The following is an 18,187-nucleotide window of genomic DNA, read 5'->3' as shown; positions in this document are numbered from 1 at the left end:
CCCTGGCCATGGCCACTGCCTGTGCCCAAGGCTCTTGGGAACAGCCCTGCTTCCCCACGGCAGTGCTGGCAGGAGGCCAAACTGATAAAGCAGCACTGAGTGCTCACATCTCATTTCCTTCAAAAACCACTTCCTCCACCATTGGCCTCTCCCCGACACCCCACGGAGACAGAGGCTGCTCCAATGACTGGAGTCGCCACCGTGCTCGGGTCTGTGCCCACACACAGGTCCAGGGATAGGCCCTGCCCACAGCAGACCTGCCACAGACCTGCCCTGGCACAGGAAAGGAGCAGCAATTTGTGGTGGCCAAAGGGGATGAGGCTCCTGCCCTGAACTCACCCACCCTCACCTGTCTCCATCCCACCACCACAGAGCACTGCCCAGGACAAGGCACAGCTGGCGGGTTTTTTTGTTTGTTTTTATTATTAAATATACCCTGGGAGGCACAGAGGGAAATGAGGCCAGAGCCCATCTGCCCCAGCAGGCCCAGAGCCTTAACAAAATAAAAAACCCACAACAAAAAGTTAAAACCAAACAAAAATTAAAAAAAACCAGCCAAACAAAACCCCTAACAATGCCAGACACCCTCCCTCCTCCAGCTCCCACAGTCTAGGTTTAGAAAGAAACCAACAAAGAACAAAACAAGGAGAAAGTCCCCAAGAAATCCACCCCAAGCAGCAGCCCACATGATGCCTGGCCACGGTCCCAGGGCCACCTCCACCCCTCTCCGCTCTCTTCCAGCTGGGATGCCACAGCCACAGGCTGCATGTTCTTTGGGAAGTCAGCAGTCGGACAGGTAGAGTCCACCTGTCCATCCACGTGGATGCCCACTTGTCCCACAGTTGGCACCTCTTGTGCTCAGTAAATGATCTCATAAACTGTAGCTTTCTTGTCCCCTGAGCCAGTCACAATGAACTGGTCATCCGTGGAGACGTCGCAGCTGAGGACAGAGGAGGTTTCCTTCGACTGGAGAGAACAGGGGTAAGCACAAGAAGCAGGCCCAGAGCAAGGTCCCACCCCTACTCCCTGGGACTCCAGCCCCAAGTTGCACCCAGGGAGGCCGCAGGGATGAGTTTGTTCATGAGGCTCATTATTGCTAACACATTTTTCAGCCAGGTTGTACTGGGCAGCCCTTGGCAGCCTCACCCAGGGAACCCCCTGCCCCAGTGGCCGTGCGTGCCCCGCACCTGGAAGATGCTGGCTCCGTAGGGCGTCCGCCAGGCGTTCAGCAGGTTGTCCTTCCCTGTGCTCACGAACCACTTCCCTGTGAAGGGACAAAGGAGCCTCAGTTACCAAACCAGGCCCAGCAGCAAATCCCACCCAGCCTGTGGAATACATGGTGTGGACAAGGCAGCCATGTCTCTGCTACCCATGAGCCAAGGGGCTGTTTTCAGGAACACAAAGGGGAGTGCTGGGACAACAGAGCTGAGCGTGCAGCCACCAGCACTGCTCCAGGAGGGATAGATGCCCCTTCTCTGATGGATACAACTGTCATCTGCTGGGGACAAGGCTGGCTCCTGGAACCAGTGCTCGCCCCAGTGCAATGAGCCCTGTGACACACAGCCAGAAGAAGAGAGACATCCATGAGGGTCCAGAGAAGGGAGACCAAGAGAGGTGTGCCTACCACAGGAGGCAAATTTGAGGGAGAGGACACAGCTCTCATGGAGGTGCAGCTGGTACTTGTCTGGCTTGGTGACGTGCAGGATCTCCACATTGCTGCTCTCCATGCCCACTGCTAGCCACTCTCCTGTTGGGCAGTACCCCAGGGAGAAGATCTGAGGAGAGAGATCAGGTCAAACAGTGACCTGGCAGGTCCCACCTGGCCCTGTGGTGCTCCCAGACAGCCCCAGCCCTACCTGGGAGCTGAAGTCGTGCTGCTGCAGCTGCCGCCCCTCCCGCAGGTCCCAGCACCGCACAGTGTTGTCCAGCCCCCCTGTCCACAGCTTGGTGCCATCGTTGGAGATGTCAATGCAGCTGGCACCATCCGTGTGGCCTTGAAACTGCCTGGGAAAGAGGGGGATGCAGAGGGCAAGGGCACAGCTGTCAGGGTGGAAAGCACCTGCAGCACAGAGTGTGGCCAGGGCAGCACACAGCAGTGAGGAGCAGGAGATCCCTGCAAAAAGGACAGGCACTGTCCCCTTGCCAGGGTTAGACACAGATCTGGCCCAAGTCACCCCCAGCAGCCCTGCCCATGCTACCCCTTGCCTGACTCACCTGACCAGGGTCTGGTTCTGCAGGTCCCACACAACGATGTTGCCATCACTGCAGCAAGAGAAGCAGACTTTGGCATCAGGGCTGATGGCCAGGGCATAGCAGGCAGGGGCAGAGGAGGTGAGCTCAGCCTTGATGCGCGGCGTGGGGGCTGCCAGGTCCCAGATGGAGAGGGTGCTGGCCTCGCCCCCCACAATCAGGCTCCGGCCGTCCGGGAGCAGCTTGCAGGAGCGGATGTAGTTGTCACGGTTCTGAATTGGGGTTACAAGGAATGGGGCAAGGGAAGACGGAGCTGATGAGTGCACAAAGAGGGCGTGTGGGAGACAGATCACCTTTTCTCATCACAGACATAAAGGACCCTCTATCCCCTCCACTGTAAGAGAAGTACATTCCCCTTCCCAGCTCCCTGCCAAAGGCCTTTCTGCTCCTCGTCCTTACTAGGCAGTCCAACTGAGCCACAGCTGTCTTGGTGCCTGGTTGCCCCACGTCCCACACCTTCACGCAGCCCTTGCCCCCCGTGTAGACGTGTCGTGTGGAGTTGCTGATGGTGACGGCGCAGACCACCTCGCCGTGGGTCAGGGTGTGGAGCTGCCGTGCGTGGCGGGGGATGCCGGAGCCGATGAGGGCGTCGGGTGGGAAAGGCACCGGCTGCATCTGCCCGTCGGCGCTGACGTGGAAGGAGTAGGCACTGGAATGGAGCAGAGCAGTGAGAACCAGAGGGGGATCCTGCAAGGACAGTGGCCTGTACCATATGGGTCCCCACGGGTCTGAGACAGGCAGCACGTTTTGGAGTTGGAGCCACGAGCAGAGTGCACTCAGTGATGGAAGTTGTGCTCCCCATCCCTGCCCAGCTTCAGCTCCACAGGTCACCTCATCCCCCATCACCTCCCCACAGCTCAACCTGGCCCCACTTACGGCTTCCCCGAGGTGCCCACTTGCATGCCAGCCACCAGTCCTGGGACGCGCATGTGGGGGTGAGGGTCGTAGCCCACCTGGAGGGGACAGCAGGTGAGAGCAGCTCACACCCTACAGCCCCCACAGGCCCCTGGGGAGCAGGTCACGCACCAGGGGGGAGCGTCCATAGCTGCTGGCTCCCACAGCCGCTGCAGCTCCGTTGAGCTGCGGGGACATGAGGTGGAGGCTGGCATAGGCACCAGTCCCAGCCACGTCCCCGTTGACTGCAGGGTGAGCCAAGCCAAATGCAGCTGAGTACGGACTCTGCACTCCCAGTGGATTCCTCAGGCTCAAGGCTGATGGAGGAGAAGCAGTGTAAAGGGACAGGGTCCCAGAGCCAGTGCTTGGAGACACCCACCCCAGCCCCGGTGGGGCCAAGCTCACCCAGGGGGTCCATGGGGGCCTTGGCAGCAGCAGGACGAAACTGTTGGGCACTGCTGGAGCCAGGGGCTGTGGCATCGCTCTGGGAAGTGGGGGTGCTGGACTTCAGGCTGGGCGTCCCTGCCTTTTCCACCTGCCAGGAAAAGCACAGGAATCTGACAGCTGCACCACTCCCCTGCCAGGGGGTCTCCTTAGGAGCTCTCCAGCGAGCTGGTCTCTGTTCTTCCCCCTCAGTGACAGCCCAGCCCAGACAGCACTGTGGGCTCTGTGGGACGGGAGATGAGCTGGGATCTAATGGAGCAGGAGTCCCATCCTGTCCCTCCAGCACTGCCTTTGCTTCGTGGGTTTGGAGGGAGATGGACCCATGTCCAGTCACTCTGTCAGCTGAACCAAGGCAGCAGGGACACAAGCACAAGCCCTGAGTGAAGCCCCCCAGCTGCCCCAGGCAGCACACGTACCGTGGGAACGTCCTTGCTCCGGGACGGGGATGTGCTGCTGGAGGAGGCCATGGAGGTCGGGCTGAGTGGCATGGCCTCCTTCCTTCCCAGGGACACCTTCTCCACTCCATTCTCTCGGGATGAGTAGGAGTGGACGCTGTGCGGGGAAGAGGGGTCCTGAGGGAGAAAGAGGTAAATCAGCAGGCAGCAGAACAGGCAGGAGTGCAGGGACATCCCAGGTAATGGTGAGACAGTGGCTTGGGCAAGGGCCAGGCTGGGAGCCTGGAGCTGACTGCCATGGTTGGTAAGGGCCAGGGAGTTCAACTTGGGGGTACCACTGGCACCTCCCTGTGGTGCCCACCTCTGCCTACAACAGCTTGTTAGCCCGCAACTCAGGGACAGACAACAGGCAGTGACCCCAGCCCCCTCCCAGCCCCCTGCAGGCCAGCACACTGACCTCATCCACCACCAAGTTGTCTTCACTTTTGTCTGCGTCGCTGCCCTGAAACATGGAGGACAGTTGGAGACAAAGGGGCTGCAGCCACCCTGTCTCCTGCCTGGGGATGTGCTCCATTCTTTGCCCTGCAAGAAGGAATGGGGCCACCCCATGTCCCCAAGCCCCAGGCTCACATAGTCTGTAACGAAGTCCTTCTCCTCCACCTTCCTCTTCTTGCTGCTGCTCAGGTACTCAGCAATGGCTCGTGCCCGCTCCCCATTTGGCAGCACCAGGGAGCTCTGGGGTGGGGGGATGCAGTGTTAGTGGCTGGGGATGCCATGCCCAGCTCCTGGGACAGGCAGCACCATCACAGGGCTGCAGCTGAGTCCTGGAGCACAGAGGGACCCAGCGCAGCCCCCGTGTCCTGACCGGAGCCTGTGCCACCACAGAACGGTGCAAGAGAAGGAAAAAGCACTTACGGGGCCGGGGTCTCGGTCTGTCGCTGTGGCAATGCGGAGGCGCAGCAGAAGGAGGAGGGAAGGGGGGACATGCTGTGCCACCACCAAGAGCCCCCCAGGAAAGTCACCCACTTCTCCTGTGGGTGCTGGGGTGCTCACAGCAGGGCCAAACTAGCACTACAGCAGCAGGGTGGTCCTGGGCCCCCACCAGCCCACCTCACCACCCTCCCAGGGCTGTGGGCGATATTCTCCACCCAAACCCCTCATGGCTGGCAAGTCCCCACCCTTCAAGCCCAGTCAGCGGCCCTAAGGCATGGACAAGTGGCTCCCCACCCAGCCCTGGCCACCACCCCAGGGAAATGCCCAAGCAGGACGGTCATGGAGAGCAGAGGCATCACCAGGGCCCCAGACCACCCATTCTCAGGTTCACTCAGATCCAATTGCCCCCATCTCTGGCTTCTCCCACACTTACCCCTGGGCTCTGTGTCATGGACTCCTCTGTCATCCTTGGTGAGGAGCTGGGCCTGGGCCCCCAGTGCCCCCGAGAGCGCCAGCAGCCCTGAGGCACTGCTGATGCCAGCAAGGCCAGTGGGCTGCAACCCGGAGGGATGGGGGGTCAGCGGGATGGGGGGAGCGTGGTGCGAGAGGTGCTGGGTCTGGAGCTGGTGCTGGAGAGGAGTGAGAGGAGAGAGCAATCGAAGGGCTGTGCCAGGACAGCTGCTGGGCAGGGCAGGGAAGAGGCAGCCCTGAGTCAGTCAGTAATGGGACTTGGGTGAGGAGGGGCAGGACACATGCCCAGGATCCACCCAGCCAGTGTGGGGGCCACCATGTCCCTTCCACTAACTCCCCCCACCCTGTGACAGGAGCTGCTGGGACAGATGGGGGACCCTGCCAGTACCCAGAGCACCGTACCACTGCAGTCTCAAGGGAATAACTGAGGAGTGGGGATGGTGGCAACCCCCCATTCACCTGGGCCACAGGGCATCAGGACACAGGACATGCACCAGCCACCACCCCCACACCCAGCTGCATCTCCTCCACCCCAAGTACCGCTGGCAGCCCCCCAAACCAGCCTGCTTTGCCCTTCTCTCCCCTCGACTCAGCTGCGGGTGGGAGAAGCACTCAGGGCGGGGACTGCAGCTGGCATTGACATGTGCCATGGGCAGAAGGGGTCTCCAGCCCAGGGATGGCAGGAGGCCAGGAGGTGCCCAGCACTCCTGGCCCGGGAGTGGCAGGAAGGGGTGGGCAGAGGGTTGACGTACCCCGATTGCCACGTTCAGGTCGGTCATAGTCACCTGCTTCGCACGTTCCACAGCCTGGACCACCTGCTGCTGGTGCTGCAGGGAGAGGAGAGGGGCTGGGGCAGGCTCATTTCTTCAGCAAATGGGGCAGAGCCAGCTCCCCAGCCTGGCCCAGAGAGCAGGGCTTCCTGGGCTCCAAAGCAGCTCTGCACACCTGGCCAGGGCCCAAGGGCTCACCCACCTCCTGAGACAGGAACGGGATGAGCTGGGCACAGATCACGTTGAGCCGCTTGGCGATCTCCGTCTGGCAGCAGAAGAGAGGAAGTGCCCATCAGGGCAAGCCCCCACAGCCAGTGCTGCAGAACCCCCTCCCCATATGGATGCTCTGCAGGTGTCATCCAAGCAGCCTCAGGGTACTGGCACTCAGCCCCAAGGGCTCAGCACCAAGAAGCAGAAACAGCCCTGGGAGGATCAGGACCAGGACAATTCTCCTTCCTAAAAACACCCCTTCCAAAAACCAGTACCCTCCAGCCCCTCCTGGGAGCCCAGGGATGGCTTCCACTTCTCCCTGCCAGGGACATGAAGCACCATGGCCCATGCCACTGAGGGCCACCCCCAGGCAAGCCCCCAGCCCTGCAGCCAGGGCTCTGGCAGGTTCACCTCCGCCTCCTGGGCAGCCCCCTGCGGGCACCATAACTGCTACCTGCCACCCTCCAGGCCTGCAGGAAGCCCTGGAGAGGTGCTCTCCTTACAGCTGCTGTTTTCCTGCAACACTTGAGTGTCACTGGCAATCACGAGCACAGAGGGTGAGCACAGCATGGGGAGGGAGAGCAGGGTTGTGCCGTGCCATACTCCCAGGGCACCCCACTGACATCTTCCAGGGTCCCCGCTGGTGCTGCCCTGCAGAGCTCAGGTGAGGGGAGAGAACAGATATTCTGCCATCCCTGGCCCCACAGACACACCCCTGGGAAGAAGCCCTGGGGGCTGGAGGGACAGGTCCTTGCCCCTGGTACCAGCAGGTGATGGCTGAGAGAGCAGACACTGCTTGAGGTAACAGCGGAGACACCCACACAGAGCTGAGGACCCCCATTCAGAACTGGAGTGGGGCCAGAGATCTGCAATTCTGCCTAAACCCAGGTGTCCTCCAGTCTTGGTCCAGCTAAAATGCTGCCCAAGCTCTGAGGAGCTCCCTGCCCACCCCGGTGGGGTGAATGAAAGCACCACAGAGCCAGCACGGAGCTGAGAGGAGGGAGTCGAATCCAGACCCCCTTGTCAGCCCCTGGAGGAGACTAAAAGCTGAAAGGCCCCAACAGCCAGGGACAGAGCTGACCCCTGGATCTCCCCACCAGGACCTTGGGCATGTCTCCCATGCCCAGCTGGTGCAGGCACCCCAGTGCCAGGGTGAGGGGCTGCAGCACTGCCTGGCTGGTGTGGGGACACAGACCCAGGGACACCCTATGCCACCCTCCAGAGCAGCTGCCGACTGTTCTTGCCAGACCCAGAGAACACAAACAATCTGGCACCTGCTCTCGCTTCCCCTTCTGAGGGAGGAAAAAAATAAAAAAGAAAGGAAGAAGGGGGAGCAAGATTTGGCAGCCGGCAGTTCTGGGAAAGATTTAGCTGTCTCCCGGGGCCAGCAGTGATGGATTCTCTTCCCTAATGCACTGATGGGCAGCAGCTCCTTGGGGAGAGCTGCCTCCAATTCACTCGCACTCGTTAATGTGCAATTTACTGGCACTTTAACGCTCTCAGCATGAAAAATGATCACGCTGTTTGCAGCCCCCCCAGCCACCAGTACCGTCACCTCCTCTCTGGCTTGTGGTGAGCAAGTCCAAGGCCAAGCAGATTCGGGGAGGTGGTTTTATAAAAAGCTACAGGCCCCTTCCATGCCAAAAACAAAGCGACAATAAAAAAATAACGTCTCCTGCTCGTTCCTGTCTTGATCCTCTTCTGCCAAGCCTGTGGTTCCCTGGAGAGCTGCACCACCACAGCCAGCCCCCAGCCCTGTTTCCTTCCAAAGAAACCCAGAGCAAAACCTCACGCATCAGCCTTTGCTGATGCCAGCACTGCTTGGGCACCTGGGGAGCCTCTGGGGACGCTGGGCTGGGCACAATGGCACTATCCAGCCTCCACCCACGGCCAGGGGTTGGCGTTCCCTCAGGGGTTCCAGGGCAGCCAAGAGTGCTCAGGACCTGCCTGTGTCCATGAGCAGTGCTGGATTTGGGTGAAGGGGAGGAGAAATGGCGACACAATCTCCCCCCCGGCAGCGATAACCCACAGCTCCCGCGCTGGCAGTTCCCGTTTCTCACACAATGGCCGCTGGCTGTCAGAGCAGACTTACGGGCCCTTGTTAAAAGTGCCGACAGCTCGCTGGCCAGCGGCCAGAGGCACCTGGGGCTGATAGAAAACACGAGCCTGAAAGGGCTCAGGGAGAACCAGCAGCCAGAGGAGAGGAGCTTGAAGCCCTCTGGGGAGGGGACTGGGCTGGGTGAACCCTTGGCAACATCCCTTACCAGGGCGGATTCAACACCTTCTCCTCAGCAGGGGTGCCAGCACAGGGAGGGCACCCAGGAGCGGCAGGAACACCCTCCTGGCAGGCACAAAACTAGCAAGAGTGGCCAACAGCCTACCCTGTGCTGGGGATGGGGGCCAGCCCCGCCACGCTGCCCGCCCAAGCAGGCTCCCGTGCAACAGTTGGCATCGGCGGGCGCAGGGCGGGCAGGGAGGCGGCAGCACGCCCCGCCAGGCTCCTCCGCAGCCTCTTTAAAAATAGATGAGAAGAAACCTTCTGTCTCAGAGCAGCTGGTGACCCAGAGCTCAGCGCAAGGGAGGAAGGGAGGGAGGGGAGGAAGGAAGAAGGGAGTGATGGGGATGCAGTGAGGGAGGATGCACAGCCCTGAGCCCCCAGGGAACCCACTCTGCACCCACATCCCAACAGTCTCCTTTTTTCCACCTCAGGATGCTCCTTAGCCTTGGACCCCAGGTGAGCTGCCCCCAGGCCAGTGGGCATCTGACAGTTGTAAAGGTGGCAAGCCAGAGTTCATCACTCTGCTGTGACACTGCAGCACCCCTCACCCTGAGGAAGCTGGTCTCCTTTGTGACAGTCCCCACACAACAACTCACAACTGGTGTGAGCAGCCATGCAAGTGCAAGTCCTCAACCAGTGCTCTCTGCCTGACACAACAAGAGCACCACAGACCATCCAGGGCACCCTGAACCCAGGAAGCAAACAGCAGCTCAGGCTGGAGCACAGGCATGTGTCCAGAGAGCCAAGGAAGCAGCCAAGGCTGTGACACAGAGCAGCACGAAGCTCCCGAAGCACAGAGAAGGGGACATCTCCCCCACAAACACAGCCTTCCTGGGCGACAGCAGGGAGCAACCTCCCATGTTGTCTGTGGGAAGGGATGGTCTAGACAGCAAAGTGGGACCAGGGAAGTAGGACAAGAAGCTGGACAACACTCCTGACCCACCCAGACTCACCTGTTTGTGCATCTCAATGTTCAGGCCATAGGACATCTCATAGTACTGTGAAGGAGAGAAGGCAGCATGAGCAAGGCTCCAGAGACCAGAGATTCATAACCAGAAAGTCCTCTCCAGCACTAGCACACTGGGTCAGTCTGGCCACAAAGGGCCGTGGTGCAGCCAGACCAGGACAAGAACACAGTCCCCAGCTCTTCTCCTGGGAGCAGAGGTCTCTCTCTGGCACATGGCTGCAGCCTGAGGGATGGACACAGTCCTCCCAGGGCTCCCGCTCACTGCAGGAACTGGGGAACTGTAGGAACGGGGACAACCCACATGGGAGCAGCTCTGTCACCACAACCTGTGGCAGCAAGTCCTGCACAAACACCACAGCTTGTTTTGGGGGAAAACCAGACAATAACAGTCACAGGAACTGGATCTCAGGACCTGGCCACACAACCCAAAGGCAAGGGGAAGGCAAAGCATCCCAGGGCTGTGTGACCTTTGATGGTTCAGAGGACCCACACCGCCCTCCTCCTTTCAGGTGGAGCTCACTAACCATGACATAATGACGCTGGATCTCTGTTTTTTCTGTTGCCAACTTTTCGCATTCTAACTTCAAGCTGTAAAAACAAAGAGGAGACGGAGGGAGAGGGAAGCATCCCCCTGGTCCCCCCACTGACAGGATCTCCCTGACTGGACAGACCACAAATCCTCCCAGTGCACCACATGCTTCAGTCTCCTGCTCTCAGCTTCAATCCCATCTCCCAGCACAAGCCAAGAAAACCACCTGAAAGAGGGTGGGAAGGGGCTGATAAAGGGGACATGGACAGCAAAGGGATCTGGGCATCAGGGAGCAATTTGCATGGACTCTTAACCCCCTCCCCAGCATCTGTTTCCCAAATGGAGTGAGCTGCAAAGCTGAGCTGCATTTCAAACCTTGCTCTGCCCCACACGATGTGGGGAAGGGGAGATGATCCTGGAGAGCAGCTTTAGGGATCAGAGGGACTCCAGGTCTGCTAAGTGATGGCTCTGGCTCAGCCCAGCAGCTGGGTGCTGGAAGCCAGCACCTCATCCTGGGGCTTTTGGCAGGCGAGGGCTGAGTTTCCCACTCAAACAGTGTCATTTCAAGCTAGCAAGGTTGCAGTTGGCACAGCCATCCCATGGATGGACCAGTGCCCACAGCCGCAAGGAATGGTGCCACTCGCCCCAATGCCCAGTGCCAGTGGGAGCCCATTGGCTTGCCAGCACCAGTGAAGTGCCCAGCTCCTCCCTGCTGGCACATGAACTCTGGCAGCATCTCACCTGTGGTATTGGTTCTGCAGGAATTGGAATTCCTCCTTGATGCGGTCCAAGGTCTCTGGGTAAGTCAGCTTGAGGGACTGGGGAGTGCTGGGGATGGCACTGGCAGCAACAGCAGCTCCTGAGGCAGCAGAGGGTGCCTGGAGATGGGCCTAAGCAGAGGATGGGACCTCGGGGTCACTGCTGCTGACCAGTAAAACTGGTGCATCACCCCAAGGGATTCTTGCACCCAGGGAAGAGGCTACAGGAACATCTGGGAGAGCAGCACGTGCAGGAGGCAGCAGAATGAGTTATTGGAGAGGAAACTGTTACAGCCAGGCACCAAAGGCCTTTTGAGCATCAGTTTGGCCACTGAGGCAGAGGATTAGTGACCATGGGTGGCACTGAGCATGGCATGGACACAGCAGCATGTCTTCACCTGAGTGCCACACAGCTGAGGTTCCTGCCCACCCATCACTGTTCCATCATAAAGCCCTGGCAGATCCTGCTCCCAGCACCTCACAAAGCCCAAACCCCCAGCACTGGGACTCAGCGCTTTGGGAAGAGCCACAGCACCACTTCTGAGCATCACACACTGCCGGCACCGAGCAGGGAGCTGGGTCTGGGGGCACAGGCCCTACAAGCCCGAAGTGGCATTGCTGCGAGGGGACGAGGCCACACGTGGGCTCACCGGGGGCCGGTTCTGCGGGAACATCCTTGGCACCGGACAGGCTCAGGACCCTCCGGCCGCTCAGGCCCCAGTGCAGGCTCGGGACGGGGCCTGGAGGCGGCTCCCAGCTCCGGATAAGGCTCTGGGGAAAAAACTGGGGGTCACCGCTCGGCGCTGCCCGAAGGCGCGGAAGGCCCTGCAGGAGCCGCAGCGGAGCGGAGCCCCGGGGCTACCGCCCCGCCCGCAGCCCCGCCGCGACCTGCGACCCCCGCACCGCGCGCCCCACACACCCGCGGGGACCGGGGGCCCCGGGGCTCCCTCCGGGCGCCGCGGGACCCGCCCAGCCCCGGCCCCCCGCGCCGCGCAGACAATGGCCCCGCCGCCGCCCGCCGCAGGTACGGCCGCGGGGAGGGACCGGCCTCGCCGCCGCCCCAGCTCCCAGCGGGGCTGCACCCCGGACCGGCGGAAACCGAACCAGACCAGACAGCACCGGACCATCGGGACGAGACAGGATGAGACAGGACGGGACGGGACCGGACGGGACTCACCGCGCTGCGGGTCCCAGACCCGGCCCCGGCCCCAGGCGCGCGCCCCTGCAGCGGAGCGGGGCGGGCCGGGCCGGGCCGAGCCGGGCCGAGGCGATCCGAGCCCGGTAGAGCCGAGCCGAGCCGGGCCGGGCCGAGCCGAGCCGAGCCGAGTCCAACCGAGCGCAGCCGAGCCGGCCGAGCCCCCGCCCCGCCCCGCCCCGCCCGCGCGGCCGCCGCTCTGCGGAGCGCGATCAATGAACGGGCGCGAGCGCCAGCTCCACGTGGGGCCTGGCCCGTGCGGGCAATCACCCCGGCTGCCAGCCAATAGGAGCACAGCGGGAGCGCCCACCCCCACGTGGGTCTCGCGGAGCTGCCTTTCCATTGGCCAGCCGCGCCGGCCGCCGCGGAAAGATGTCAATCAGGGGAGACCGAGCAGCCAACGAGAGGGGGCGGCGCGGCGGGAGCGGGTCTTTAACCCGTGCGGGGCCGATGCATCGCGGGGCACCGGAGCGCCGGGCCCCTGCACCCCCGGACCCCCATCCCGGCACCGCGGGGCACCGGAGCGCCGGGCCCCTGCACCCCCGGACCCCCATCCCGGCACCGCGGGGCACCGGAGCGCCGGGCCCCTGCACCCCCGGACCCCCATCCCGGCACCGCGGGGCACCGGAGCGCCGGGCCCCTGCAGCCCCGGACCCCCATCCCGGCACCGCGGGGCACCGGAGCGCCGGGCCCCTGCATCCCCGGACCCCCATCCCGGCACCGCGGGGCACCGGAGCGCCGGGCCCCTGCACCCCCGGACCCCCATCCCGGCATCGCGGGGGACCAGAGCGCGGGACCCCCGCACCCTCTCATCACCTCCCTGCCACCACGGGGCACCGGAGCGCCGGACCCCCGCACCGCCGCACCGCGGGGCACCGGAGCGTCGGACCCCCGACCCCCGCCCCGGCACAGCGGCTCTGCCCGCACAGGGGGAACGAGAGTTTGCACCGGAGCCTCATCGCCCGCCGCCCCGGGCGGCAGCGCTCGGCTTTGGGGCTCTTTGCTGATAAACACTGAATGCGGGAAGTCGTCGTGTCCCGTCCCGCTCAACCGCCCTTGTTGTTTTTAATTAAGAAAATAAACGAATCCGACACCACCCCCACCCCCTCCCCGCGCTGCAGGTCCCGCCTCACCGGGAATTCCCTGTGATTCCCTGTGTGATGTTGGGGAGCGGCAGCACTCCTCTGCCCGCCTGGGAAGGGCTCCTGGACCGACTCTGTCCCTCAGCCCCAGCAAAGGAATCTGCCAGCACCCCACCATCCTGCCGTCATTCCCACCCCCGTGGGTGCTGCTCCGGCGGTCCACCGCCCTTAGGATGGGAAGATACTTGGACTGGGAAAGGGACCCCCATTCCCCGGTCCCAGTGGCCCTACACCAGCCCCCAGGTCCCCACCAGCGCCGTCATCGCCCTCCCAGAGCTCTCCGTGGTTCCAGCCAGCAGGCTGGGGTCCATACAACCCACTTGGGTTTTCTCGTGGGTTTTCTGGTGGCTTTACTCCTTTCAGGGAGACCAGTGGTTGCTCGACATTTTCTGCTGCTGCAGGTCAATCCAGGCTTACACTGAGCAGGAAATAAAACATTTGAGAAGCAGCAGCTGTGAGGTGTCTGTTTGCCTCTCCCCCTCTTTTAACCTTAATCCAGGAACAGGCCCATCCTCTGCTCCTCACCACAGCTTCCTCCTCGGTCCTGTCAGTCCAAAGGCAGCGGCGACTTGACCTGTGGGACAGACTCATCCTCACAGCAGTGGCCGTTGATGCCGATTCCCAGCAGCTCTGGGAGGGTGCACAGCAGGAGAAGCAGAGCCTCTCCTTCGGGACGGCAACTTGCCCCCAGCCCCCGAAAAAAAAGAACAATAACAATCATAAATTCAACAAACCCACTGAAATACAGCAGGACTGTGCAAGAGCCATGCTGTGCATGCCCAGAGGGCTCAGGAGTCTCTGGGATGGTGGGCTACACTGGCCCCTCAGTCTGGGAGCAGGGTTGTCCAGCTGTGAGCCAAGTCTTGCTGCTTTTACTGAGTGAGGGACCCCTCTCAGTCCCACTGTGGGAAGCCCAGCCTGTTTTGTCCCATTTTGCCCTGTCTGTCCCCTGACAGACCTAGGATTTTCTGAGAGCAGCTGTGATCTCAGATGGGAGATTCCCCATTATCCCAGCTCTGCTGAGGGCAGGCAGGGAGGGAGACCCTCCCCTCTGTGGAGCCAGGGATGCTGCTGTCCTCACTGCACCCACTCTTGGCCCTGCACCAGCAACCAGTGGGGTTTGTGCTCTGTGGAGGGAAGGGGGTTGATGGGGAGAGCAGCAGAAGGGAGGTCTCCCAGCCCTTATTAAGTTTTAAAATGTAATAACAGCATGATATCTATTTTCGTAGACAGAACAGATAATTTCTGGAAGAGGGCCATAAATCTCAAAGGGAGGGGAAATAATTTGGCCAATGTCATGTTAAGGCAGCAAGAGTGTAAATGAGAAAAATACTAAACTAACAAAAAAAAGGGCAGTCTAGACCTGGACTGAAGCAACATCTCTGCCCCTAAAAACCCACCCCAGCCTCAAAAACCTGTCCCCTCTGTCCTTCAGCTTCCCAGCATTACCCCACAGGGCTGAAGGGGCCCAGGTGCATGTGAGGGGCTGGCTGGGTGGAGAGGCCAGGGGAGCAAAAGAGAAGAGACTCCAGAAAAAGCCCTGGCAAGATCCTGCTGAGCCACTGCCCCAAGGGCAGCCCCCCTGCAGCAGTCCCCACACACTGTGCTCCAGGAGGCCACAGGCACGTGGGGTGTGGGACCAGGGACAGGCTTGTGCCCCTGTGTGCTGGGGGGACAATGTACCTGAGGTGAGCACGATGGCAGCAGGACTGGGCAAACGCTATTCCAGCACTGATGAGGAAAGCAACAAAGCCACTGGCAGACCTCCCCTGGCCCTCCCACTGCCATCTCTCTCCTCAATGGCAGTCCCTCTGTCCCACTGCCAGTACTGGGGCTCTGGCAGCACCATCCTTCACCACCAGCTGCCCACACTGTCCATCCTGGTAGAGGGAGAGTGAGGAGGGGAGAGGCGTGGGTTTGGCAGGGCCAAACTTGCTTGCACCACATGGGTCATCACGTGTCCAGCAGGCAATTCTCAGGCTGGCAGGAGGGTGATCCCTGCTGTGATCAGGAGAGACCCGCAGGCACAGGAGGTCTGGGAGTGCAGCTCTGCTTTGGTAGGAACGCCGTGGCTGCAGTGCAGAAGGAAAGGACTCGGGAACACTCCCCTCACCTGCAGCTGCGGGTCAGGCCTGCCCGTGAGCAAGAGCCAGGGCCAGAGGAGAAGAGCCAGCCATCCCGCAGGGCCAGGGCTCAGCAGTGCTTCCCGAGAGCACGTCCCTGGCAAAGCCACAGCTCTGCACGGACCCTGGCAAACAGTAGAAAACAAACTGCTGCTCTTCCCCCCGGCTGCTTCTCCGGGCTCTGCTGCCAGCTCCCGCATACCAGCGGGGCCGGGGCTCCCCGGCAGGAAGGGCTCCGGCAGTGCCACCCCAGCGCCTTCTCTCCCGAGAGGCATCCTCGACTCGAGCCAAGCTCAGGTGCCTCCGGCTCAGGGACAGGCACCAGCGAGGACAGACTCTTGTCTGGTGCTCTGATGAGAAAGAAGCGACCTTTAACAGCCTCTCTCGGGAGTGCTTTTCCCTCCGCCTTTCCTCCTTCTGCGGCGGTTTAATTTCTTCTTTAGTCCCTTTCTTCCCTCAGTGAGATCAAAGGAGTCCATGCCACCGGGCACATTTCATGGGAAACGTCGATTAAAAGGAGTGGGGGAGGCGGCGCTGGTGGGATCAGAGAAGGAGGAGGAGGAGGAGCAGGAGCAGGAGGAGAAAGAGGAGGAGCAGGAACAGGAGAAGGAGCAGGAGAAGGTGGAGAAGCGAGGCTAGAGGGAGCACCTGGCTCCGTGCAGTGTCCGGGCAGGACGGGGCGCGCCGGGCAGCGTGGCTGACACCGAGGCTTGGGCGGCGGCGCTGGCGGAGCCTCGTCCGGCCGTGGCTCCGTGGCTCCTTTCGGCGGCTCTGCCGGGCTCCTGCTGCCCTCTGCTGCCACGGCCGGGTTCCCGCCGCCCGGAGTGCCACGGGACGGCGCCCGCTCCCGGTCGGTGCCCCGGGGGCCGGGGCGGTTCAGGGAGCCCAGCCCGGACACCGGCCCCGCGCTCCCCAGCGCGCCGAGCCCCGTTCAGCCCCAGGGGCCGTGCCGCCAACTCCGGGGGTCCTGGCCCCGGCATCACCCCGCCCTCCGCGATCTCGCCACGCTGAGGGGGAGGAGAGGCCCACTCGCTGCGGGCAGCACTCGGGCAGAGGCTGCCAGCATCCCACTCGAGGGTGCGATGGCGTCGGTGTCCCCCAACGTATCCCTGAGCCGGGGCTACCTCAGGCTCTTCAGCCATGGGCGCATCTGGCCGCAGCATCTCCCGTGGCCGCCGGCCAGGGAAGGGGATGTTTAGGGGATGAGTAACATCCTTCCTGGCAGCGCCGCTGCCCGCTCCTGGAAGCTGCTGCAGGCATAGAGAAGCTCAGCCCCTTCACCCGCCCCTTGCCCCACTCAGCCAGGAAAAGAAACAACGAACAGGAAGAAAGCTGGGGATGGGGCCAGTACAACCCAAGCCCGTGAAATCGGCAGGAGTTCCAGGTGCAAGGAAGAAGGGAGGGAGGATGCTGCGTGGCACGGTGGGAGGCTGCGAGGAGGTGCAGGTTGGGGGAGGCAGCTCTGGGCCCCCTCTGAAGCAGGGCTGGAAGCCAGAGCCTGGCTGAGCACTGCCAGAAGCAGCTTATTTTGGAAAGAAGGCGTTTTGGCAGAGTGTTTGGTGCGTGGAGCTGCTGACGCCGGGGAACAGGACGGCTCTCTCATCAGGTCCCAGCCATACCTCGCAGGCCAACGCTGCTTGGCTTCAGCCCGCAGCTGAATGTGCCCCAGCACAACCAGGACTGGATCCCCGACTCCTGAGTCACCCGCTGCAAATGGGTTTGGACATCCCAGTCACAAGCGGTCACAATGCCTGGGGCCACAAGTCACCTTGAACACCACAGGGGCTGCCTAGGACTCACCAAGCAGGGTGCACAGAGCTCTTACTGGCTCTGACCCATGAAGCCAGGTACAAGCTCAAGCTTTAAACAGAGAGAGAGGCACAGAGGCTGAACTCCATCCCTGGATGCTGCTTCCCCTCTCATCATCTCCCAGCAGCAGTACCATCCCCACAGGGAGCCCAGCCCAGTACCTCTCACTGTTCAGACCCAGGGACTCAAGGCAGCAGGGTCCACCCCACAGCTGGACCAGCACTGGCAGGATGCCATGCCATTCAGCCATTACCAGGGCTATCAAAGGCTAAAGGGATCCCAGACTTCACAGTAGAAACTGGACTTGCTTTGCCTTGCCCCTGCTGGCACCCATGAGGCCAAGGAGCCAGCACAGGCAGCTCCCTGTCCTTCCAGAGCGGGGTTGGGGAGCACACCTGGGGCAGGCTGCAGTTGAGAGCCCTTCGCTGTGCCTGCACATGGCTCAGGAGCTCCCAACAACTGCAGGTTACATGTGGCTTGGCATGCCCCGAGTTGGGTCAGGTCTCAGCCCGTCCCACAGCAGGGCACAGCTGTGAGCAGGCGGGCAGCCTCGTCTGCCCCGGGCCGGAGCAACCAAGCTCCCAACACGCAGCAGCCAGCCCTGCCCTTTGGAGCCACACACTGCAGCATTGTGGCCCAGCTGGTTTTTCCAGAGATGCATCCAAGGGGCGAAATCAGATCTCAAGGGAAGGGAGCAGGCCTGTTCCTGGCTGTGCAGAGGAACTGTAGAGGCAATGCCAGGAATTGGAGCAGTTGCTGGGCACCACAGCAGACCAAATGAAAATCTAGCAGGCAGCTCACAAACCTGGGCTGTGCCTCACTGCCGAAGTCCAGGAGCTGCTGAGCCTTTGCATAGCTTTGTTTGTAAACCCTGCGGCAGAGCTGCCCTGCCCTGGCACTTCCTCCAGCTTTGTTTTACACCATCAGATATTAAACAACCAGCCCGGAGGGCTGGGATGGGGGAAGGACCCTGCCGGGGAGCAAGAAAGAACTTTTGGGAGGAAAGCTCTCAGAGGAAA

At 61.7% G+C, this 18,187-nt stretch overlaps 1 protein-coding gene across 3 annotated transcripts; it reads right to left on the bottom strand.

Annotated features, from left to right (window-relative positions):
* Positions 1-403: 403 nt before the first annotated feature.
* LOC139683136 (transducin-like enhancer protein 1) lies at positions 404-12,254 on the bottom strand. 3 transcript variants are annotated; one of them, XM_071577948.1, is made up of 21 exons: positions 12,077-12,254; positions 11,550-11,670; positions 10,883-11,031; positions 10,137-10,200; positions 9,599-9,643; positions 6,360-6,422; positions 6,140-6,214; positions 5,350-5,545; positions 4,899-4,921; positions 4,614-4,718; positions 4,441-4,485; positions 4,005-4,160; positions 3,550-3,679; positions 3,277-3,461; positions 3,127-3,203; positions 2,650-2,899; positions 2,215-2,462; positions 1,857-2,004; positions 1,625-1,775; positions 1,188-1,264; positions 404-966 (listed from the first exon to the last, which is right to left on the bottom strand). In XM_071577948.1, exons 2-21 carry the CDS (start codon positions 11,571-11,573, stop codon positions 859-861), a joined length of 2,319 nt encoding a protein of 772 aa, XP_071434049.1. In that variant the 5' UTR covers positions 11,574-11,670; positions 12,077-12,254; the 3' UTR covers positions 404-858. The 3 variants fall into 3 exon arrangements, with proteins under 3 accessions (XP_071434049.1, XP_071434050.1, XP_071434051.1); XM_071577949.1 differs by having other exon boundaries at positions 404-940; XM_071577950.1 differs by lacking the exons at positions 404-966; positions 1,188-1,264 and having other exon boundaries at positions 1,651-1,775; positions 1,857-2,000.
* Between the last annotated feature and the right edge of the window lie 5,933 nt (positions 12,255-18,187).

This window comes from Pithys albifrons, chromosome 27 (assembly GCF_047495875.1).
Source record: "Pithys albifrons albifrons isolate INPA30051 chromosome 27, PitAlb_v1, whole genome shotgun sequence".
Classification (NCBI taxonomy): domain Eukaryota; kingdom Metazoa; phylum Chordata; class Aves; order Passeriformes; family Thamnophilidae; genus Pithys; species Pithys albifrons.
The sequence above is the reverse complement of the archived record's forward strand: the minus strand, read 5'-3'. Positions and strand labels throughout refer to the sequence as shown.

Bases quoted from the DNA above. Each gene is read 5' to 3' on its own strand.
- LOC139683136 (XM_071577948.1), bottom strand. From the start codon at position 11,573: ATGTTCCCGCAGAACCGGCCCCCG. The intron at 4,922-5,349 runs GTAAGTGTGGGA...GCATTGCCACAG, and splicing joins CCATGACACAGAGCCCAGGG to CGACAGACCGAGACCCCGGC. The intron at 4,486-4,613 runs GTGAGCCTGGGG...TCCATGTTTCAG, and splicing joins AGGACTTCGTTACAGACTAT to GGCAGCGACGCAGACAAAAG.